This window comes from Myxine glutinosa, chromosome 5 (genome assembly GCF_964187855.1).
Source record: "Myxine glutinosa chromosome 5, kmMyxGlut1.1, whole genome shotgun sequence".
In the NCBI taxonomy this organism is placed as follows: Eukaryota; Metazoa; Chordata; class Myxini; order Myxiniformes; family Myxinidae; genus Myxine; species Myxine glutinosa.
Window position 1 is genome coordinate 6696551 of NC_136265.1, and position 25576 is coordinate 6722126.

At 46.8% G+C, this 25576-nt stretch overlaps 1 protein-coding gene across 1 annotated transcript in view; it reads left to right on the top strand.

Moving 5' to 3' along the window:
* Positions 1–10713, top strand: part of TPCN2 (two pore segment channel 2) — an 88762-nt gene extending 78049 nt beyond the window's left edge. Inside the window, exons 23-26 of the mRNA XM_068117900.2 lie at positions 4332–4414; positions 8917–8998; positions 9240–9331; positions 9510–10713. Of these exons, the coding sequence (XP_067974001.2) occupies positions 4332–4414; positions 8917–8998; positions 9240–9331; positions 9510–9627 (375 nt within the window). The 3' untranslated portion in view covers positions 9628–10713. The remainder of the gene's footprint in view (positions 1–4331; positions 4415–8916; positions 8999–9239; positions 9332–9509) is intronic.
* The last annotated feature ends 14863 nt before the right edge of the window (positions 10714–25576 follow it).

The window sequence follows — 25576 nt, forward strand, 5'->3', positions numbered from 1 at the left end:
CGAGCGGTGGAATCGCTCGCACAGGCTGTTGGCCTGGGGGAGGTAGGCCGTGGTTCGGTGCAGCTGGACCCCGAGCCCCCGCGGCCCATAGCTCCGAGGTGAACTGGGGGCCGCGGTCGGACGAGATGTCCGAGGGGGCGCCGAACCGGGCGACCCAGGTGGCGATGAACGCCTGTGCGACGTCTGCCGCCGTCGTCGCCGCCAAAGGCACGGCCTCCGGCCACCGGGTGGTGCGGTCCACCATGGTAAGGACATGGGTGAAACACCGCGAGGGGGGCAGAGGTCCCACTAGGTCCACGTGCACGTGGTCGAACCGACGTTCCGGCACCGTAAACGGGGCCAAGGGGGCCTGGGTGTGCCGGTGCACCTTCACGCGCTGGCACGCGAGGAACGTCCTGGTCCAGCCGCGGACGGCCTTCCGGAGGCCATGCCAGACAAACTTGTCGGCGATCAACCTCTGGGAGGCCTTCGTGCCCGGGTGGGACAGGCCGTGGATGGCATCAAAAACCTGGCGCTGCCAGCCTGCGGGCACGATGGGGTGAGGCCGCCCGAGGGAGACGTCGCAAACGAGGGCCGTGCCCGCGCCGTCGAAGGGCACCTCGGTGACGCTGAGGCCCGTGACGACGGTCCGCAAGGCCTGGACCCCGGGGTCGGCGGCCTGGTCCGCCGCCATCCGGGCATAGTCGATGCCAAGGTGGACTGCGTGGGCAACGGCACGGGAAAGAGAGTCGGCCACCGGGTTGTCCTTTCCCGCGACGTGTCGGATGTCCGTCGTGTACTCGGACACGGCCGCGAGGTGACGCTGTTGCCGGGCCGACCACGGCTCGGCGACCTTGCCCATCGCGAAAACCAGCGGCTTGTGGTCGACGAAGGCCGTGAACGCACGGCCCTCGAGCAGATGGCGGAAGTGCCTGACCGCCAGGTGAAACCCAAGCAACTCGCGGTCGAAGGTACTGTACCGGCGTTCGGGCGGGCGAAGCTGCCGGCTGAAGAACCCCAACGGTTGCCGAGCACCACGCACCCATTGCTCGTGCACTGCACCCACCGCGTAGTCCGAGGCGTCGGTGGTGAGGGCGATCGGTGCATCGGGCGCCGGGTGCTCGAGCATGGTGGCGTTGGCCAAGGCGAGCTTCGCACCCGAGAATGCCGCTTCCATTTGCTCGGTTCAGGTAACGTCACCTTTGCCCGGCTTCCCTCGAAGGGCCTCGTGTAAGGGGCGCAGGAGCTGGGCGATGCGGGGCAGGAACCGATGGTAAAAGTTTACCATGCCCAGGAACTCCTGGAGCCCCTTGATCGTGCGGGGGCGCGGAAACCCCTTCACCGCCTCCACCTTGGCCGGTAGGGGGATGGCCCCATGCCTGGTGACGCGGTGCCCCAAAAAGTCGATTTCAGCGACACCGAACCGGCACTTGGCGGGGTTCACGATCAGGCCGTGCTGGCCCAGACGTTCGGAGAGCGTGCGGAGGTGACGAAGGTGCTCTTCGCGGGACGCACTGGCGATGAGGATGTCGTCCAGGTAGACGTACAAAAAATCCAAGTCGCGCAAGACGCTGTCCATGAGGCGCTGGAACGCCTGAGCCGCATTTTTCAAACCGAAGGGCATCCGAAGAAATTCGAAAAGCCCGAACGGCGTGATGACAGCCGTCTTCAGGATGTCCTCCGGCCTGACAGGGACCTGATGGTAGCCGCGTACGAGGTCCACCTTTGAAAAGGACATCCCCGCCAACCGGACGGAGAAGTCCTGGATGTGGGGGACGGGGTAGCGGTCGGGGGTGGTGGCGTCGTTGAGGCGCCGGTAGTCCCCGCACGGTCGCCATCCCCCGCCGGGCTTGGGCACGATGTGGAGCGGGGACGCCCACGCGCTCTCGGAGCGCCGCACGATGCCGAGCCGCTCCAGCGTGGCGAATCCCGCTTTCGCTACCGCGAGCTTCGTCGGCTCGAGGCGGCGTGCCCGGGCGTAGACCGGTGGCGGGGATGTGATGTTCCACCCCATGCTTGACGGTCCCCGCCGAGAAGGTGGGCCGCGTGAGGGCCGGGAAACCCGCGAGGAGGCGGGCGAATTCGTCCGCTGCCGGAAGCGTACAGATGAACCGGAACCGCTCAGCAAGCCGCTCGGCGAGCCGCTCTGTGAGCTGCTCAACGAGGCGGGTGGCGCACACGGAAGCGAGCTGAACGTCTCAGCCTGGACAAGCCTTCTGCGCTTTACATCGACCAGTAATCCATTAGCACATAAGAAGTCCGCGCCGAGCAGTGCCATGGGCACGTCGGCCGTAACGAACGACCAACAGAAAACCTGACCTCCGAACCGCAGGGAGAGACAGCGTTTTCCGTATGTGCGTATAGACGTACCATTGGCCGCAAGCAGCGCGGGACCTCGGCCCGCGGTGTGCTTGTCGGACGTACCGGCAGGAACGACACTCACCTGCACCCCCGTGTCGCACAGGTAACGGCGCCCGGACAAGGTGTCCGTTATGTACAGAAGGCTGTTTGAATTGCCGACGCTCACCGTTGCCACCGAGCGCCGGCTCGCCCGTTTCCCGACCTGCCGAATGAGCACGGCGGGCGACACTGCCGAGCCTCGTGGCCGAACTTGGTGTGGAAGAAACACCAGGCGGGCAGCTGCGGCGTCGGAGGCCGCGGTTTTCTTCACGGCGGCGGCGGTGGTGGTGGGCGGGGCGTGATGGCGGACACGAGGTGCGGTGCATCGGGGAAAGCCTCGGGAGCCTCGGGAGCGGCAACTGCGCCAAGACTCACCTGCGCATCCAAAGCCGCGTAGTATTTGTCGGCCTCAGCAGCGAGCGCACGGGATTCCGTTAACGCGGAACCAGCCAAAGCGAGGCGGACTCGTGCTGGCAGCTGGCGTCGAAACAACGCCCGGAATAGAGCGTTCGGGGTTTCGTCGCCCATGAGCGCCAGCATATGGTCCATACGGACCGACGGTTGCATGTCCCCGATCTCGGGGAGGTCCAAGAGGCTATCGGCCCGTGCGTCCACCGTAAGGCCGAACGTGGCGAGGAGGAGACGCTTGACCGCCTCGTACTTGCCGTCGGCAGGTGGATCCCTTAGGACCGATACGACGCGGGTGGCCGTGCCGGGCCCGAGGGCGGTGACCACGTGGCAGTACATGGTCTCGTCCACCGTGATGCCTCGAAGTCGGAACTGGGCTTCCGCCTGCAGGAACCAAACTTCGGCTTGTGACTCCCAGAATTTGGGGAGCTTGATGGAGACCGCGTTGGTAGCCATTGTTGCGGCAGTTTCGGGTAGTCAGCGACGGCTGACTCGAATGTCGGAGGTCACCAATGAAGCACGCGGTGCTACGCGCGCGACTTGCTACCAGGGAGGAAGCGGACAACGCGGTAAGTTTAATGTTCTTTATTCCAAAGAGGTCACTAGACCACGCTCCACGCGTCGCCATCACCCCTTGGCCGCTCTACGCTCCCCTCACCCCACCGGGTGCTCTAAGCGCCCCTCCTCCCCCCCTGGCCTCCCTACTCGCCCCCCCAACTCCTGGCAGCTGATGTGGAACTAATTAATTTAGCCTTGAATGAAAGACAGACTCAAAAATTAATGTCCGAACTTGTTCAGAAGACAATCGACTGATTTGCGCGCCAGAGGTACTGGCGCGCTCCGGGCTGCTCGCCCGGTGTATATCCTGAGGCCACGCCTACCCCTCGGGCGTGGCCGCCGCCCACTTGGTGCGCGGAATGATGTCACCACGCCAGTGGGCTTTCGTGTACGCCACAACATCACGCTTATCCACTCTGTTCACATCACGCTTATCCACTCTGTTCACATCACGCTTATCCACTCTGTTCACATCACGCTTATCCACTCTGTTCACATCACGTTTATCTGCTCTCTGCCTCCGACCTTGATACTCTTGGAGGCATGTTATCTGGTCCCACAGCGTTATCTTCTATTAGCTGCTGCTTTACATCCTCCACTCCAATCTGGATTGCCTCCGGAAACCCTTCCTCACCACTCCTGTCTTCACCTGTTCTTTACCCCGTATGTACTTAAAACTACCTTGTTATTATGTATTCTTGGCTATAACAAGTCCTATTCTGTTTTGGCTGATCTTGTTATTTCCTTTACCAACTTCTGTTTACTCCTACAATCATACCAGTGTGACAATAGTGCCATTATTTTGTACAAAATTATAATCCAAACGGATGATATTTGTTTCAATCTAAACGTGTGTGTGTGTGTGTGTGTGTGTGTGTGTGTGTGTGTGTGTATGTGTGTGTGTGTGTGTATGTGTGTGTGTGTGTGTGTGTGTGTGTGTGTGTGTGTGTGTGTGTGTGTGTGTGTGTGTGTGTGTGTGTGTGCAGGGAGCGATGGTGACTTTGTGGAACATCATGTTGGTGAATAACTGGCACGTGTTCATGGACGCATACTCTCGCCACGTTTCCAAGTATTGTGTTTCACAACCATTCACCTCCCTTTCTGACTCACAACCTTGTCCTACATACAGGCAATTGATATATGGATGAAAACCATCCTGAGGATATGAACAAGTGTCAAGGGAGTGTGTGCTGGCCTCCTGGGTCCACAAGTTTCTGGAGAACCACGAGGCAACCACGCTCCACGCGTCGCCATCACCCCTTGGCCGCTCTACGCTCCCCTCACCCCACCGGGTGCTCTAAGCGCCCCTCCCCCCCCCGGCCTCCCTACTCGCCCCCCAACTCCTGGCAGCTGATGTGGAACTAATTAATTTAGCCTTGAATGAAAGACAGACTGAAAAATTAATGTCCAAACTTGTTCAGAAGACAATCGACTGATTTTTTAATGACACGTGGAGGACTTCGCTTTGGTTACAAGGAAGATATATGTCCACCAGAAAACCACTTGGCAAGAATCCAAATCCAAAATGAACACACACACACACACACACACACACACACACACACACACACACACACACACACACACACACACACACACACACACACACACACACACACACGCAAAATCCTAAAACTGGTGCAGCACAGTCTCCTTTATAGGGGTGGGGTGGGGGGGGGGGTGCTGAGGTGAGGAGAGAGAGAAGGAGGAACCTAGATCGGGGGATGGGGGAACGAGATAAGAAAAGTTGCAAGAGATCCAAGCGTGATGAAGGCAATCTGGTTTTGTCCATTCCTTTCATCTTGGTAGAGATTTTGGGTTACAGAAAGTACAATTCGCAGTTATTGTGAAGCATACAGTTATATCATCAAATAGGATTGCTTCCAGTGTCAAAAAAGAAAGAAAGTGTACATTCATTGACTTTCCCTCGGGAACGGTACTCCTCCAATGTAGTTGCTAAGTCACAATCTAATGTTCTTTGTGGGATGCGTCGTGTGTGTCCTTGTATGGAGCTCAACACTTATTAATAATAATAGCTTCAGAACTACTTCTTTAGGCTTACACAAAATATTACTAGGAATAGAAGTATTTTATTCTGTAGTTTAAATCATTTGAGTATACAGTTAAAGTTTGACGAACTCGTAGACAGTCCTTTGGAAAAGAAAGTATGCTTTGTGAGACGAATTATTGCGCAGCAGGTGTGGATACGTCATAACTGATAAAAAGTTTCAAGGGAGTTACAACGAAAGGAAGTTTTTCCAAGCAGGTTGCTCCGGCCACGCAGAGATGCATCAACAATGCGCACTGATGTGATGGAGTCCGTGTGCACATCATACAAGCAATTGCTATTCCAAAGAGCACAGGATATTGGACTCACCTGTGGCGACACAAATCGAGTCTGCTTTTCAAGGCCAACTTCAACGGAGCACCTGGTGTTTGGGTACAGAGGTCAGACGATGTCGATTCTTTCTGGAAAGACATAAAAGTATATCATCTTCCACGGTGGGTTGCAATCAACATCATCAAATGCTGTTTGAAAGTGTACGAAGTTGAAGAACACCTGAGTTTGCCATTTCTTCACTGCGTTCTACGACGTTACGGAGTGTAGATATTTGCTCATGATCCACTCGGGCCAAATCCTGCTCGTCGCACTCAAATCCTTTGATCAACAACTGCTTTCTTGATCCGGTTGATCAACAAAGCACAAACCAGTACTAGTACAGCACTCGGTAAAGCGCATACTTCCGCTAGGCTGAACAATTCACGTTTTGTATCCCACTGTTAGGCCAAATCTGTGTCGGGACCTGAACCAAAATCTAATTGAATTGTTCTCGTCACCGATCCAACTCATCCACCTAGTTTGGTCATCATCCGTCCACCACGTTTTAACATATTGTGCTATATATCGTTTGTGGCCCGATCTCTCAATGGCGAAGAATCACTTTAAAAATTCTTGTATCCGGATCCAGATATGCAATTTCACCAAAATGGATTCAATTGAGCTTTGTCACACACCAAACCTGTCCAACAAATTTCGTCCAAATCTGTCCATAACTTTGAGATATCCTGCTCACAGACAAAAACAAACAAACATACAGGGGTAAACACATAACCTCCGTCCACCTTCGGTGATGCAGGTAATAAAGCCTCAGCCACTTTATAAAATTAACCTTCCCTGGCATGGAGAGTGTAATTCCCCTCCGGTTCGAGTTGTGGAGGTCTCCTTTCTTAGGACGCCACACCACCATCCCTTTCCTCCACTCTTTCGGTGTCCTTTCGATGTTCCATATCAAGGGAGGCGCAAGGCGCCCCATCCCTTTATATGGGATCCTTTCTCTGTATGCAACTTTTACATGGGGACTGAAAATTCGTTTCTCGGCTTCAACTGGACGGAATTGGCTGAAAATTTCAGAACTAAATGCCTTTTGTTCCAAATTTCAGCAAAATTTCAAATATGCAAAAAAAAAAAAATTCACGACCCGTTAGCTTGACATCCAGTATTTATAAAACCCACCTTTCACCAGTCATGCATAAAGCGGCTGGATATACGGAAAAACACCATCGACGAGCCACGAGCATGACCTGCTTCTACATTTGCTGTAGAAGGGGTCCCACGGTACATACATAAATATATATATATATATATATATGTTCATATAAATCTCCATATATACACACTTTATGACTTTAAAATATATTTTTTTTAAATCGAATGTGCTGGCCGAATGGATAAAGCATCAGACCCCCAAGTTGGGGATTGTGTGTTCAAGTCTTGTCTGGGTTGAATAATTTTTCTCCCCTTACTTTTTCCAAGTCTTTTATATCGTCTTGAATAATGTCTTGTGCGATGAACAAATGCATTTTGTTCGTATTTAAAATGTATCTTGGGGGAAATGCCAGGGGCATAGAAAAGGTCCCTTTATGTCCCATGTGTGGCAAAATATATAAAAGAAGGGACATTCCATAGCTTATAGAAAATGCCAAACAATACAAAATAAGGAGCATCAAAAAATCTCGTGTGCATGCTGGACTACCCTTGTGTTCTTCGGAGGGAACAAGTAATGCTCCAGAAAAGTTCATATAAAGGGGCGCCCTACATATATCGGTTAAAATACATTTAATTCTTCATGTATCTGCATGAATCAAACTGGCACCCCTTTATATGAACATTTCTGGAGCATTACTTGGTTCCTCCTAAGAACACAAGGGTAGTCCAGCATGCACAAAATATTTTTTTGAATGTCCCTTCTTTTCTATTGTTTGGCATTTTCTACAAGCCATGGAATGTCCCTTCTTTTCTATACTTTGCCACATCCCATATAAAGGGGCCTTTTCTATGCCCCTGGCATTTTTCCCCAAGAAAGTCCCTTCTTTTCTATAGTTTGCCACATCCCACATATAAACAGGCCTTTTCTATGCCCCTGGCATTTTTCCACAAGAAAGTCCCTTCTTTTCTTTAGTTTGCCACATCCCATATAAAGGGGCCTTTTCTATGCCCCTGGCATTTTTCCACAAGGAAGTCCCTTCTTTTCTATAGTTTGCCACATCCCATATAAAGAGGCCTTTTCTATGCCCCTGGCATTTTCCCCAATAATTTTCCCTTCTTTTCTATAGTTTGCGACATCCCATATAAAGGGGCCTTTTCTATGCCCCAGGCATTTTTCCACAACAAAGTCCCTTCTTTTCTATAGTTTGCCACATCCCATATAAAGGGGCCTTTTCTATGCCCCTGGCATTTTTCCACAAGAAAGTCCCTTCTTTTCTATAGTTTGCCACATCCCATATAAAGGGGCCTTTTCTATGCCCCTGGCATTTTTCCACAAGAAAGTCCCTTCTTTTCTATAGTTTGCCACATCCCATATAAAGGGGCCTTTTCTATGCCCCTGGCATTTTTCCACAAGAAAGTCCCTTCTTTTCTATAGTTTGCCACATCCCATATAAAGGGGCCTTTTCTATGCCCCTGGCATTTTTCCACAAGAAAGTCCCTTCTTTTCTATAGCTTGCCACATCCCATATAAAGGGGCCTTTTCTATGCCCCTGGCATTTTCCCCAATAATGTCCCTTCTTTTCTATAGTTTGCCACATCCCATATAAAGGGGCCTTTTCTATGCCCCTGGCATTTTTCCCAAGAATGAAGCTGAAGAGCTGTAGCAGAGTTTCCATATTTGATTATGCTCTGGCTTTCAGCAATTCTGGTGCTATTCGGTTCTACATTGCCGCTTTGTCCATCAGCTTTGGAAGTTGCGTGAAGCATCTCGGCTGTTGTGATTCCTTCCAATCATCTATTCCAGAAATTTGATCCAGGTTTATTCTCCACTCAGGTGCTGGTCTATTCAAAATGTCTTGATAATGTCCTACCAGTCTGTGTTTAAGGCTGTCTATATTAGATAGTGTATTGCTATTCTTGTCTTTTGCAGGACCATCATTGGTCGGTTTGGAGCTATTGCAGGATTGCTTATTACTGTATTTGATACAAAACGCTCAGATTGCCACGCTGTGCCGCTGATTGTGCTTCCTGTGCCGACATGCTTATCCTTGCCGTTAATTGCTTGCCCGTGTGTTGATGTGCAGATGGAGCGAGGTGTATTTTGTTAGCTGGTGGTTTATCTCTTCTGTCGTCTGTGTGAACCTCTTCATCGTCTTCATTATCGAGGTAGTTGCTGTGCTCCTCACTAACGCTTGCACTATTGTACATTTATGGAAACTTTGTCCGACATATTATACCTCCATGTGACAAACTTCATCCTCCACTGTCGACCGCTGCGGTTGAAGCTGCTGCCCCATTGAAACGTGTGGCTCTCGTGGCACCATGACGATGACGGCTCCCCCCGTTGAATGTCGTAAAGGTCGAGTGGACTACAACTCTAAGGTTCCTCTTCCTTCTTTCCTTTCAGAGTTTCATCGGCAAGTACGATCTTCTTAATAGTTCCCCATCTTCCCAATTGCAAGACGAGAATCACCTGTTCACCTTTGAAGGCATGTTCCGGTGAGAGACCATGCTTACGTCATTGTTTGTCATGCAAGAGGTCTTGGCCTTGCATTTTCAACTTTGCTTCCCCATTTGTCAAGCTGGTTGTTTATTACCTTCGTTTCTGGATTTTGGTTTTTCTTCCTTTCTGACCCATCTCACCTCAATCCCATCACACACCTTTGTCTTCTTCCAGTCATGCGGTTAAGGAACCCACAGACGAGGAGCTGAGAGACTCTTTGAGCAGAAATCCCCACATCCGCAAGAGTTGTGAAAACTTGCAGAGCAAATATGAAGGTTCTCTGACCTCATGACCCTGCCTGCAGACAAGGCCATGGCTTTGGGCTCAACAATGCAGTATGTATAACTGGTTTAAGATGTATTAACGTTTTCTTTTTTTTTTACTTGGCTAATTTGGTTGCACTTCCAACTTGTCCGTCACTGGAGTTCTGAGTCCTTCAGGATTATTGAGCATCTACAGCAAATACTTTCCTGCTAACATCCTGGATCTCTTGGTCCGCATTCCGAATATCCGCAATAAGATGGAACAAACAGCCTTTCCTTTCGAATGTGTCGGGATTGGTGAGAGCGCCTTCTCCTCACCTGCTGGAGAAGACAAATTGTTGGACAGCGCACAGTGATCAGCGCATAGTACACCTTGTTTACTGAACGTTTACCTTCACAGCCATGAAGTCCTCATACATGTGACGAAATCCTCAGGTACACGCGTGACATACTCTGGGACCCTGGTATGTGGTATGGCCATGTTTTTTAAGGATCATGCCTTTTGATGCTGTGATGAGACCATAACTGGACAATGGGTAATGATAAAGATGAACTCCTTGTGCACTTTCCAGGAACACTGCTCTAAAAATGATTTTTAGTTTTCTTTAAAAAAGCCTCATTTGCAATGGTCTGCACTGATTTATGCGGCTTTTACTTTTGTTTGTCGCAGTTTTTAAATCCTTCCTGTTGTGCCCTTGTGCTCGTCTCTCGGCCTCAGTGTCCTTGAGGCTTTGCGTGCTCCTCTTTGGAGACTTTTTTGTGACTGACAGCAGATTTGCCTCCAAACTGTAAAGACTCGTGGATCGAAGATTCCGTGCGTCCTGCTGTCCGTTGACTTCGGTTATTTGTTTTCAAATGTTGTACAGTTAGTCCTGTGATGATGCACCTTGGCATGAATGTGCCATTTTATGAGGGTTTGGGTTTGCCAACAATTGCATGGGCAGTACTGGGCCTTGCCTCGTGGCAGGGGGTGAGCGGCTCCACGGTGCCAAATGACAGAAACAGACTTAAGAGTGCATTTCACACACCCCACGGAGACTGTTCATGGTGATTGTTGATTGTGATTTTAAGGAAATTGGTTTGTGATCCACAATTAAAAATGAACTATTTTCGAATGTGTTTTTTCTTTAAGCTGCACTAATCGCTGGTTGAGAGCAAGTCATGACTTTGGTAAAAAATCTACTGTCTCTGCTGGCGAGTTGTCAGCGAAGTTTGACTCAAGGTACGTCCGAGGATAAACCATTTACACCTGTGGACAAAGTCAAACGGAAATGTGAATGTGGACACGGAAACGGACACACACGGCTTGTGGACGAGCTAGGACACAGAATCGTGTGTTGATACTCCAACACAACAAAGGGAACAGCAGGAGAAAGGGGAAACACCAATAGCAGGGCAGAGGGGGATGCAGGAAATGGAGGGTTAGGGGGAGAACCGCCAATTATTTTTAAGGTCAAATTTATTTTTGGGATTTCACAAGTATCGTGCTCTGCACAATGTATTTATTGTTTGTTTCTCTGCACAAAACGTGAGTATGTGTATTAATTTAAAACAGCTGTTCACCACCATCTCTTATCTTCCCCCATCCAAAACCTTGATCTTTTCTACCCCCGCCAATTCACCCCAGATACTCTTTTGAAATTCCAACTTCTTTCCTGGAAGTCCTTGCAGTGTCCATATGTTTTATACCTCTCCCACCTCCCCCCAAACCCTCTCCCTCCCACAGTTCTCTCGATGTCCCTGCTCTCAAATGTTGTGTTGGTGTCCTTCCCCCTCTCTCCCCAATCATGTCTACCGCTCCCCTTATTTTGTGTTTTATGTGTCGGTTTGACTTTTTGTGTGATTAATGTTAGCTCTTTCATGAGCCTCGACCTTGTATACAAATTTTTTTTTTTTAAATTACATTAGTTAGACCCTTTTGGACCCCTAATTCCCTTTACAACCATGAAGACCCCAAGGACCATTAAAACTAACAACAAAGACCATTAAAACTCTTAGGACCCCTAAGAACCTTCAAGACACCGAAAACATTTTAAGACCCCGAGGTCCCTAAAGACCCCGCCCAAAGCCCCAGAGGACCCATAGGTCAAAAGCACACATGTTCTGCTGAGGGTCTGCAATCTCCAATTCCTCTTCTTTTTTTAAATTGTTGTTTCTCTTTGCACATCGAGTCTCATGCAAGAGCAAGGTGATTGAGGGTATGAACTGACAAAGGTGAGGCGAGAGTCGACCAAAATAAGCAAAGGGATAAACAAACATGGAAGGAAACAGTATCCGAGAAGTCAGAGGGTTAGGATAGTGAGGGTGTGGGTGAGGATGACATGAGAGGGTGGTGCACTCCTTACTTGAAGTCCTGGATGGAAAAGTTGAATCGAGAGCAGCTCAAGGATGGCAATTCCACAAACAAGAGAAAAAAAATAACAGAGTTGAGATGCAGACAAACATGTAACTGGGATAGGATTACTGGAAGAATGCGTGCTCCTGGAGTTGCTGGGAAGGGTAGAGGCTTGAGAGAGCCGAGAGAGAAAATAGATGGAAACGGACAAACGAGGGATGCAGGAAACAAGGAAGGGTAGGAGTGGACAAGATGGATACAGAAGCAAAGTTTGGAGGGGAGGAACGAGGGGGTTGAGGGGGGGGGGCATTAAAGAGGGATGGTGGTGAAGAGCCATCATGAAGACCTGGAGGGAAGAATGAGATTGAAGAGTATGTGGAAGTTGGTCCCACACACATGAGAAAAGAGGAACAAACGAGCGGGGGTGAGCAGTAATTGTGGATTTCAGTTTCACAAGAAGGGGGTTGCTGGTGGAACACGTGCACCCTGCAGATTTTTCCTGGTGGGGGAACAAAGCACGGAGAGAGCAGATGATGCAATACCAGAAAGAAGGCTGAAGAAGACAGAGGCCACCGACCTGTCACGATGTGAAATTGATAGGCCTAAGGTGATGTGACAGTGATATGCCCATATACTCAGCTGCCTTGTGGGAGATTGCAGTAGTCTTGAAGGCCTTGGTTTCCATGGCATCAACCTGAGCAAGATGCGATGCAGTGAAGACATCCCGGAGGTGGGGGGTAGGGGAGTGCAGAGCAGTACTCCATCAGGCTACAGATTAAAACCTTGTATGCAGATAGGAGTTCATGTGTGCCAAAGAATGATTTGGAAGGCAGGACGCTGAGTCAGTGACTTTGAAATGAAACTTTGAAATGTGCTTTTCTCAAGAAAGGTCATGGCTGGGAGTGAGACCCATACGTTTGAGTGACTGAACTTCTTCAAGAAGATTGTTTAGGAAGTAGATTGGAGGGTTTGCCATACGATTCTGCCAGGAAGAGAGAGACAGAGAGTGTCGGATTTCTCAGGATTAAAATACATATTTGAAGTGTTTGACCAGTTTGTGATTTTGTCAATATCTGAAGAGACAGAAGAGACTGCTGCTGAGTGATGTCATGGCAGAAGGTGGAGTCATCAGCAAAGAGGTAAAGAGGATTTTTCAGAGACAGATTTTCCAGAATTGAACTGCTTTGTGCTTCGGCCTCATCGCTGGAGATTCTGATCATGTTTGGAGCTTTAGATTCCACTTATTCTCCGAGAGGGCGAGAGAGAGCAGTACAGAGCAGAGAGTCCAACTTCGCTCTTTCACGAGCCTCGATCTTGTATACAAAACAAAACAAAACAAAACAAAACAAAAAAAAAAAAAAAAAAAAAAAAAAAAAAAAAAAAAAAAAAAAAGAGATAGATATGATGCGGGGGCACCAGTCCACATGGGACAGCAGTACTCCAGAGAGTTAAGGACAGAGTCATTGTAGGCTCTGATTAGATCTGATTTTTCAAGGAAAGACTTTGAATGATGGAGAATTCCCTGCAGTCTGCTACTAACTTGAGGCTAGCTATGAGATATGAATGGCCCAAGCGTGGTCATGGTTAATGGTGAGCCCGAGAAGTTCAAGTCACTGAACCTCTCCAGTGACTGACCATGCAAGTTGATTGGCAGGTTCGTTAGACAATCCTGAAGCGACAGAGTGAGACTGAAATTTTCCTGGGTTGAAGGACATGTTCCATTTATCATTGAGACCAGCATCTAATGAATTCCAGATTAGCAGAAAGAGATGCAGCTGCTGTTTGCCGATCAGTGGGATGGGGCTGGGGGTACTGATGATCAGGGAGGTCATCTATTGAGATGAGGAACCAGACTGGGACCAAAACATTTTTTTGTGGCACTCTAGCCTCCCCTGGGTGAGGTGAGGAGAGGGTTTCATTGTTAACACATTGACTGCATGAGTGGAGCAAGTCTGAGCAAAGTAGCAGGTCAGAGTGTCAAATTCGTGAGGTTTATTCAAAGAGACGATCCTGACCTTTTGTTTGTGATCGAGATCCTCCAACCATTGCTGATAGAGGAGCAGAAGGAAGTCTACAGTTAAGTGGGCCGGAATCCCAACTGATGGTCCAAATCTAAATCCAAATCAGGTTGTTTGAAAACGGGAAAGACAACATCAGCAACAATGATGGATTCTATGAATATTTTCATTGTAGGTAGGCTTCTAGGCCTCTCATTGATATATGTTTTTGCATCCTTCTTGTCAATGGGAATGAAGTTTGCAGACTTTCAAGCAGATGGAAAAGTGGTCCTGGGGAAAATGGCTGAATAGGGCAGACAGGAGAAGCAGCAGAGCAGGATTTCAGATCACACGCACCGATGCCATTTGGACCTGTTGCTGAAGCAGAAGTGAGACAAGTGCTACGTGTTCCTCCCCGACCTCCTGGTCTCGGTATACCTCCGAACCCCGAGAGGAGCCACGGCAGAAAAATACGTTACTCTGGGTTAGAAATCAATAGTGAAACCACACCCATGATTATAAACGAACAAATATTGTATTGAAAATCACACCAGAATAACGGTACAACCAATGCAATAGCAATCAAAAGTACACTTCATACATCTTATGATGGTACCATCAGCTAAAGTCAGATAACTCACTGCGTTCCCAGTGAGTGAAAAAGAACCCTCCTCAATGTCTCTATAACTCCAAGGTGATCCCCTCCTGCGAGTAGTGATGAGACGATGAGGCGATGAGGCGAGTAATGAAGCGTAGGCAAAGCGTAGGCAGTCACGTGGTCCAAACCAAAGGTAAACTGGCAGCGGGATGGGAAGTCCCAAAGGCCCCCTCCAGACGTGCACGTTCACAGTTCAATCAGCGAACCGCAACGTAATTGAAGACAAAGCGGTCGCGCACACACATCCCCGACAGACGATAGTATGTTGAGAAGAGCTGACGCGTAGCAAAACCTTGGTCGGGGAACGAAGCACGAGGTTCAAAATGGCCGACGGCTCTTGCTTGAGTCGATGCGGCCAGGCAAGGATTCGTCGGAATCTCAGCCTAAACCTGACTACGCAGGTTTCTCAATCCCAGCGATAATACCTCTCGCAGGATGTCCTTTCAAGGAACTCAAAATTCCCTCGCGACCTTCGGTAGACAACGCTCGCTACGGAGCTCGACGTCACGCGTCTTGTCCAACTTTGCTCGCCACGCCTCTTCCTCTTCCTCTTCACCCCCCTGTCGTCTTCCCGTTCGGTTTCCTGTATCATTTAAAGTTAACCTTTTTAACTTTTGATAACTGTTCATGCACAATAAACCTTTTGAAGATAATAATAGTACATAATATCAGAAATATGTCAAGTGGGTGAAAACCACAACCACGGAAGTGACGAATCCGTAACACAAGGCAGAGCTTTAGCCGGGCAGAGGCAGTGCAGAGCCCTTTCGCCGGGCAGAGGCAGGGCAGAGCGCTTTCGCTGGGCCGAGGCAGGGCAGAGCTTTCGCTGGGCTGAGGCAGGGCAGAGCTTTCGCCGGGCCGAGGCAGGGCAGAGCGCTTTCACCGGGCTGAAGCAGAGTAGAGCTTTTGCCGGGCCGAGGCAGGCCAGAGCTTTCGCCGGGCTAAAGCAGAGCAGAGCGCTTTCGCTGGGCTGAGGCAGGGCAGAGCTTTCGCCAGGCTGAAGCAGAACAGAGTGCTTTCGCTGGGCCGAGACAGGGCAGAGCTTTCACTCCACCACCTTCTCTCTCCTCTCAGAGCATATAGATTTGAGGTGGAAATTTCATTTGTGCCCTTCATTCTCATCCTTCAAGATGCATGTTGTCTCACTTACACCTATCCCTTGTTTTATTCTCACTACCCTGGCTTTCTTTGTCTTTTTTTTCTTTTTCTTTTGTTGTATACAAGATCGAGGCTCGTGAAAGAGCGAACATTAATCACACAGAAAGACAAACCGACACATAAAACATATAACATGGGGAGCGGCAGACAAGATGGGGAGAGAGGGGGAAGGAAACAAAACATTTGAGAGCAGGGACATCGAGAGAACTGTGGGAGGGAGAGGGCTTTTGGGTGAGGGGTTGGGGGGGAGGCATGGGAATAGGGGGGGGGGGGGAGGTGGGAGAGGTATAAAACATATGGACACTGCAAGGACTTCCAGGAAAGAAGTTGGAATTTCAAACAAAGTGGATCTGGGGTGAATTAGCGGGGGTATAAAAGATCAAGGTTTTGGATGGGGGAAGATAAGAGATGGTGGTGAACAGCTGTTTTAAAGACCTGGAGGGAGGAGTGGGATTGAAGGGAGTGTGGGAGTTTGTTCCAGAGGCGGGAGAAAATAGGAATGAAGGAGTGAAGGTGAGCAGAGAGTCAAGATTTCGGCATTTTAACCATCAGAGGGTTGCTGGCAGATCTTGTGCGACCTGTAGGAATATTTGGGGGACAAAGCACAGAGAGAGCTGGGGGAGCAAGGCCGGAGAGGAGTCGGTAGAAGACAGAAATACCACCTACCTGCTTGCGGTGAGTGAGTGAAAGGCCCTCGGAGAAAGCTTCATCGCGGGAGATTCCAATGATTCTGAAAGCTTTGGTTTCAACAGCGTGAAGCCGAGCTAGGTGTGAGGCAGGAGCACCGGCCCATAGGGGAGAACAGTATTCCATTGAGCTGCAGGTGAAAGCCTTGTACGTGGTGAGGAGCTCAGGTGTGCCAAGGAAAGACCGCACGACGGAGGATGCCCAGTCGGCGACTAGCTTTGGAGGCCAGCTTGGAAATGTGGTTTTCCCAAGAACGATCATGGCAGATAGTGAGACCCAAAAGCTTGAGCGACAGAACTTCCTGGAGAGGATTGTTGAGAAAGCAGATGGGAGGGTTGTCCAGTCGGTCTTTTCGGAGAGACATTGTAAGAGTGTGAGATTTGTCAGGATTGAAAGACATGTTCCACTTGTTTGCCCAGTCTGTGATTTTGTCCAGGTCTTCAGAGAGTGAGGAGGCTGCAGACTGCCGATCTGAGTGAAGTGGATTGGAGCGGTAGAGAGTGGAGTCATTAGCAAAGAGATAGAGAGGATTTTCCAGAGAGTCGGAGAGAACAATGATGAAGATCAGAAAAAGCACAGGGCCCAGAACACTGCCTTGGGGAACTCCAGCCTGAACAGGAAGGGGAGATGAGAGAAATCCATTCAGGGCCACACGTTGACTATGACCAGAGAGGAAGTCCGCAAGCCATGAGATTTCCATGGATACCATAGGAGGAGAGTTTGGTGAGCAGAGCTGGGTGCCAGACCGTATCGAAGGCACGTGATATGTCAAGGGAGACAGCTCTGATTTCCTGTTTGGCATTGAGGACCTCCATCCATTGTTGAGACAGCAGAAGCAGCATGTCCAGAGTAGAATGACCTGGTCTGAATCCAAATTGATGATCGGAGATCAAGCCATTGGAGAAGAGGAAGGATTTGATATCCGAAGCAATGATGGATTCCATGACTTTGCTGATAATTGGGAGCAGGCTGATTGGTCTGTAGTTGCAAGGATCTGTTTTTGCACCTTTTTTGTGTAAAGCGGTAATGTTTGCTGATTTCCAAGCAGTTGGCAGATGACCTTGAGCAAAAGATAGGGTGAAAAGAACAGAGAGAGGGTGAGATAGAGCACCAGAGCAGGATTTTAGGACCCGTGGGCTGGGGCATATCTGGTCCAGTTGCAGAATCATAGTCGAGGTTTGACAAAAACTCCTCCACCTTGTCAGGAGAGAAGTACACAGAGTCCAGGAGCAGTTGGGTTTGACTGGGTAAGGTGGGAACAGAGAGAGATGGGTTTGGGACACAAGATTTTGAGGCAAACACAGAGTTGAGGCATTCGGCTTTGTCATGTGCGGTGTCAACTGTGTAGCCATTTGAGGTAAGGGAGGGGATGGAGGAGGAACAAACACCAGAAACGGATTTGACCAGACGCCACCAGGATTTGGAGGAAGGAGACAGGTTTGAGAGTTCATTCTTGAGTGTGGAGAGATAGTGCTTCCTGGCACACCTGAGGGTAGACACACACTTGTTCCGAGCCTGGTGGAAGGAACTGAGATTGCCTTCAGTTGGATTAGCCTTCCAAGAGGCAAAGGCAAGTTGTTTCAGGGCAACTGCCTCACCACAAGATTCAGTGTACCATGGACGGGAGGAAGGGTAAGACAACTGAAGACGAGATGGGATAAATCTGTGCATGAGAGAGAGCAGTTTGCTTTGGAAGAATTCCCAGGAAGAATTGATGTCAGAGGCAGTGGAGATGGGAGACCAGTCCAGATGATTGATGACTGCTTGAAGACCATGCCAGTCGGCCTGAGTGAAATGCCAGACTCGTCGACGCTGAGGAGGCTCTCTGAGAATGGCCAGAGAGATGTCCACTTTAACAAGCACATGATCAGAAGAACCGATTGGAGCAGAAGAAGAGCAGCAGACATTTGCAGGGAAGTTTGTCATAACCAAGTCTAGAAGAGAAGATACTCCATTGGTTGAGATCCGGGTCGGGAAATTGACAGATTGTGTCAGTGGTTTATCTCGAGGTTTATCTACTCTTTGTCAGAGGTCTGCAGGTTTATCTACTACCTTGTATGTTGTGTCCACATCCCTTATCAAACTATTTATTCACCGTCACCCTCTTGTTTGTTTTTGTTCACCTTCAACATGCTTTGTTTTCTAGCTCTTCCGCGAGTCTAGTCCTCTATGGGTCCTCAACCTATACACTCGGTCCTCAAACTATACACTAGTTCTTTTTTGTATATAAAGTCGAGGCTCATGGAAGAGCTAGTACTATTAAACTGAACGGATCAGGACACAAGAGGACAAAAGGAACAGTTGAGAGAGGGGGCAACACCAACCGCAGAGTTGATATAGGTACAAGATATAGGGAGACCTGGACAAAATGTGTGGGGAGGAACAAGGGTTAGAGGAAACACACATGGGATGAACAAGACGGGTAAAGAAGGAAACTCAGGAGGGAAATTTGGGAGGAGGGATTGGGTGGGGGTAAACACGGGTAGGAAAGGTCATAGTTTTGGATTGGGGACCATATGAGATTATGAGATGGTGGTGAACAGCTGTCTTTAACCCCATTCTTCCCTCCAGAGAATGTGGAAGTTGGCCACAGGACAGAGTTCAATTCATGAAAGTCTCTAAATGTCTTTGTCCTGAGACCGGTGTAAAAGTTCTCTCCATTTGAAAAGGATGATAGACAAAACGTAATAAGAAGAGCCAAGAGTAGCGTGGACCGATTGCTGGAGTTTTGAATCGACATGTCTGTAGATGGTTGGACACCAGACTGTCTCTTGGTGACATTTCATGCACATCAAGCAAATAAGGTATAATGCAGTCACAGACGATGTAAACAAAGAGGAGGATCACAAAATGTAGCGGTTATTGTTCAATCAATGTTTTTGAGCCTTCGCACCGAATAGCTTTTAATAGAATGGCTGTGACGTCATAGGAAAATTACATTGTCAGTGGGAGCGTCTTCTTTCAGAGCAAATTATACATGTAGCGAGGAGACATTGAGCATGAAGAATGTGCTTGTATCCCAGGTAACAGGGTTGGGGGATAGGAGTTGTAATCAAAGTCTAATAATCCACAATATGTTAAACAAAAAAACAATTGGTTGCATAAATAAGTGGAACGGTACTCGATAGAGAGCATACCTCCGCCAGGATGAACAGGTTACGTTTTGTATACACCGATAGGTCGGATCTGGACCCGAAACCTGAACCCCCTCCCCCATTATCAAGTAGCCATATATAACCGACTCGTCCACATTATACGATTGGTCCACACCTCTTCCTGCCCACACCAATATCAATGTGTACTACAAATGATTAAACTAGAAAGAATCTGAAAATGCAAAGCCCGTCCGCATCCGTTTGTATTCAGACGTCTTCTTCTTCCATATGCTCAAAATAACAAAAACAGTTAAAAAAAAAATACAACATGAAAAGTGATGATTTTATTCAGCCTTGACCTTTGACCTTTTGATCTAAAAAAAAAACGTCACCTCCTACCTTTTGATTTGCGAACCAATTCAGTGACCCAATATGCAAATTCTTTAAATTTCAGGTCAGTCGGGTGAAAATTAGTGATTTTACGCAACTTTGACCTTTGACCTTTTGATCTTAAAAAAAAACAATTGACCCCTACCTTTTGATTGGTAGACCAATTCAGCGACCCGATATGCAGTCTAAAATTTCAGATCAATCGGGTGAAAATTGGTGATTTTACACAGCTTTGACCTTTGACCTTTTGATCTTAAAAAAACCAGTCAACTCCTACCTTTTGATTGGTGAACCAATTAAGTGACCCAATATGCAAATTCTTTAAATTTCAGGTCAGTCGGGTGAAAATTAGTGATTTTACGCAGCCTTGACCTTTTGATCTAAAAAAAAAAACAATTGACCCCCTACCTTTTGATTGGTAGACCAATTCAGCGACCCGATATGCAAAGTCTAAAATTTCAGGTCAATCGGGTGAAAATTGGCGATTTTGTGACGCTGACCTTTTGACCTTTTGACCAAATTATTAATTTCCCTTCTCCATATTCTCATAATAAAGCTTTGTTGAAAATATGGCAAAACTGAAATTGTAAATTTTAATTTCAGGTCAATTGGATGAAAATTGATTTTTGTGACGCTGACCTTTTGACCTTTTGATCAAATGATTATTTTGCCTTCCTCGGTATCATCATAGGAGAGCTTTGGTGAAACTTTGGCTCAAATGGTAAAAAGTTACGGCCCGGAGAGACACAGACAGATAGACACGTGATTGCAAGATCCCGTCTCCTGGTGCTAATAAGAACACTATTTACACAGGTCGCCACCAAAGACAAACCCAATATTTTACATTTTATACCTCAACTCGCACTTCCAGGTAGTAATGCTAATGATCGATGAGCACATTGAATTGAAGAACATTGAATGATCCCATTATGGATGTTCACTCGCAGATTTTAATTGGACAGCTGTGATTATTATAGAATGCGAAGGATCATAATCAGAAAATTGGGTCAAAGCTATTTATTTATTTATTACAAGGCTATTATTTATTATTAGCCAATCCCTTGCACAGCAGAAGACAGGGTTTTGCAATCACTTCTGTGTCTTTCTGTCCGGACCATAACTTTTTTTTGCCATTTGAGTTTTGTCATCAAATTTCCAAAGCTTGATTATGGGAATATGGAGAAGACAAATTAATAATTTGGTCAGAGTGTGAAAGGTCAACAACACGTTTCCGTAAAATCGCCGTAAAATTTCCGCCGTAAAATCGGCGATTTTCATCCAATTGACTTGAAATTTTAACAATTTGCATATTGGGTCTCACTGAATTGGTTCACTAATCAAAAGCTGGAAGCCGGTTGTTTTTTTATTATTATTCAATCAAAAGGTCAAAGGTCAAGGTGGCATAAAATCAAATTTCATCCAATTGACTTGAAATTTCAACTATTTGCATATTGGGTCTCACTGAATTGGTTCACTAATCAAAAGCTAGGCAAGAAGCCAGTTTGTTTTTTTATTATTATTCAATCAAAAGGTCAAAGGTCAAGATTGCATCAAATCAAATTTCATCCAATTGACTTGAAATTTCAACTATTTGCATATTGGGTCTCACTGAATTGGTTCACTAATCAAAAGCTAGGCAAGAAGCCAGTTTTTTTTTTTATTATTATTCAATCAAAAGGTCAAAGGTCAAGATTGCATCAAATCAAATTTCATCCAATTGACTTGAAATTTCAACTATTTGCATATTGGGTCTCACTGAATTGGTTCACTAATCAAAAGCTAGGCAAGAAGCCAGTTTTTTTTTTTTTTTTTATTCAATCAAAAGGTCAAAGGTCAAGATTGCATCAAATCAAATTTCATCCAATTGACTTGAAATTTCAACTATTTGCATATTGGGTCTCACTGAATTGGTTCACTAATCAAAAGCTAGGCAAGAAGCCAGTTTGTTTTTTTATTATTATTCAATCAAAAGGTCAAAGGTCAAGATTGCATCAAATCAAATTTCATCCAATTGACTTGAAATTTCAACTATTTGCATATTGGGTCTCACTGAATTGGTTCACTAATCAAAAGCTAGGCAAGAAGCCAGTTTGTTTTTTTATTATTATTCAATCAAAAGGTCAAAGGTCAAGATTGCATCAAATCAAATTTCATCCAATTGACTTGAAATTTCAACTATTTGCATATTGGGTCTCACTGAATTGGTTCACTAATCAAAAGCTAGGCAAGAAGCCAGTTTTTTTTTTTATTATTATTCAATCAAAAGGTCAAAGGTCAAGATTGCATCAAATCAAATTTCATCCAATTGACTTGAAATTTCAACTATTTGCATATTGGGTCTCACTGAATTGGTTCACTAATCAAAAGCTAGGCAAGAAGCCAGTTTGTTTTTTTATTATTATTCAATCAAAAGGTCAAAGGTCAAGATTGCATCAAATCAAATTTCATCCAATTGACTTGAAATTTCAACTATTTGCATATTGGGTCTCACTGAATTGGTTCACTAATCAAAAGCTAGGCAAGAAGCCAGTTTGTTTTTTTATTATTATTCAATCAAAAGGTCAAAGGTCAAGATTGCATCAAATCAAATTTCATCCAATTGACTTGAAATTTCAACTATTTGCATATTGGGTCTCACTGAATTGGTTCACTAATCAAAAGCTAGGCAAGAAGCCAGTTTGTTTTTTTATTATTATTCAATCAAAAGGTCAAAGGTCAAGATTGCATCAAATCAAATTTCATCCAATTGACTTGAAATTTTAACAATTTGCATATTGGTTCTCACTGAATTGGTTCACTAATCAAAAGCTGGAAGCCGGTTGTTTTTTCATATCTGATCAAAAGCTAGAAGCCGGTTTTTTTTTTTCTCAATCAAAAGGTCAAAGGTCAAGGTTGCATAAAATCAAATTTCATCCAATTGACTTGAAATTTTAACTATTTGCACATTGGGTCACTGAATTGGTTCACTAATCAAAAGCTAGAAGCTGTTTTTTTAAAAATTCAATCAAAAGGTCAAAGGTCAAGGTTGCATAAAATCAAATTTCATCCAATTGACTTGAAATTTTAACTATTTGCACATCGGGTCACCGAATTGGTTCCCTCATCAAAAGCTAGAAGCCGGTTTTTTTTTAAAATTCAATCAAAAGGTCAAAGGTCAAGGTTGCATAAAATCTAATTTTATCCGATTGACCTGACATTTGAGCAGGGTTTGCATATTGAGTCACTGAAACTTATTGCTTTTGAGGTCAAAAGGTCAAGGTCACCTAAAATCGTCAAATTTTTTCGTATTTTTTTTTCGTTTCCATGTTTAGCATACAGAAGAAGAAGACTGAAAACAAAGCGGATGAGGATTTAGCGGATTTAACAGCATTGCGTTTATGAATAAGCAGGTAGGTACACAGGTTTCCCCAGTTTAATGCAACTCTGTCGTAAAGGTGGAGATTGCAGAGAGATAAATGCGGTCGAGGTGGAGAGGTAAGGATTGAGGTAGTAGAGAGGTAGCAGTAAAGGTGGAGAGATCTGAAGAATAAGAACACCTTTAAGACCCATGTAACCCAAGTACTACACCGAGAGTAATGAACTCACATCACACTTGTATTTACAGCCATAATCCAACATAATCACATCAAAATGGGATAACTGACCTAGTAACTGACAGATCTAAGGACCATCCGGATCGTCAGCTGGGCTGTCTTCATCATGGACATTTCAACCCTTTAAAGGAGACAGACATGGAGGGGGAGGGGAAGATGGAGAGGAGGGGCCGGAGGGGAGGGGCAAGAAGGAGGGGAGGGGCCGGAGGGGAGGGGTTGCAAGGAGGTGGAATAAGAGAGTAGCCAAAGCGGTGCTCAGTGAGGGACAGCGAGGAAAGGAAGATAAATGTGGATCAGGTAAGGGAACCGTTTAAACCGTTTCGTTATTCCATACTTGGCATATGATCCCTCATTTAATCATCTTTGTTCCTTCGTTATTGGTGTACAAAGCAAGCAGAAGATAGCAGAATTAACACGAGTAGATTTAATGAGGACAAACATATTTAAGGCTTATATCTGCCAGTGCCTGCATTCGTCTCTCATAGGGTAGGTAAAGACACCTTAACGGTACAGGTTTTACCTGTTTGTTGCATCGTCGTCGTATAATGCGTTTTTATGCCACAATTGATGCACAACGTGGCAATCCGGGTGATTGTGGCGAGGAAGGTCTACGTGTCCGTTGGAAAGAAAAGGTCCTGGGTTCTTGAGTACTTTGGGAAGCGAAGTCTGAGGTTTGAAGATGCCAGTGGGGTCGCTTGCGATGCGCTATTGTGGGAAGGTGGTTGGAATCCCATTTTCATGCAGTCGTTACAATGTCACACCTTGCCCGGTTCCTGAGACTATTGGCAAATTAGGACTAGACGGGGTTTTGGGGCGACGAGAGAAAGTGCTCGTAACCCGCAGGACAAATCGTGTCGCCGTTAAAGGTGTCGGAATGTTTGTCGTGGAACGTGGACAGCGCAGACGGAAGATGCGAGTGTCGAAGCCAGGACGGTGGAGACACGCAGGACAGCCAGTGAGTGGGTGCTAATGAGAACCTTCTTATGTTCCAATTTGGTTGCATTCTGTTGCTTGTCGTTCAGACAAAGCCATTAGGATCAGCGGCTAATGATACCAGGGCGGTGAGAACGGGTGGGTGGTGGGAGAACGGAGGGCAATTAATCCCATCAAGACATGAAGGCAGCAGTGACTCATTGATGTTGCCTTATGGGATACGAGGCCTGGACATGATTTCTCACAGTGGAACATCATCATCATCATCTATCAGTAAGGATTTGACTTGAACAGATCATTTTGTATATGAAGAGAAAGTATTGAGGACAAATCGATCCAACGTGCTCACCGTGTCCAAGACTGGCCTTGCAAAGGTCCACACCTCCACGACCGTTCGGTCAGGAGGGTCCACCAGCAGTCTAGCAAGCGAGTGCACTCGATCACCTGAGTGGGATCTTCTAAGATCCGTACGAGAGGGATTGCAGGTCAAACTTCACCTGGTGAAGGTGAACCTTGCCACGACCGCGAGGTGATAATTAATTTTCGAAATTGGAATTGGAGGCAACAAGTACCCCAGCTCGAGGAGGAAGACCACTACGTTTGGCCTCTAACATCAAATCAACGAGTGGTCTCTTCTGTGAATCTTACATCGTGATGTCTGCGTCGTGAGGACGGGACAAAACCACCAGGTTCGAGTTGCTCTTTCAAGGAAAGACGGACAATTTATCCGCATGTTTTCCGAATGGAACCATATGGCGGATCACGGTCCATCCTGAAGGAGGAACCAATCCAACATTTGGCGGTAAATGCACAACAATGGAAGAAGTTAATCTCGGCCTGGATCAGGAGGATGGTCCACGACAGCTGGGATCTATATATTGCTGGTAGGAAGTTTCACAGCTTGTAAGTTTGTGTTCCCTTGTAAACAAGGCAAATTGTGTCCTGGATAGGCCACGTTTAAAATGGCCAATTTACCGTTAAAATAGCAATTAGGACCTAATCGGGTGCATCTTTAGCCACAATTTATCACAAATGTATCCTGAGAGATGAAGATATAGACAGTGAGATTTGCATCAAGGGGAAAGACTTGAGCACGAGCAAAAATAAATTAAAAAAAACAAAATGGAAGTTG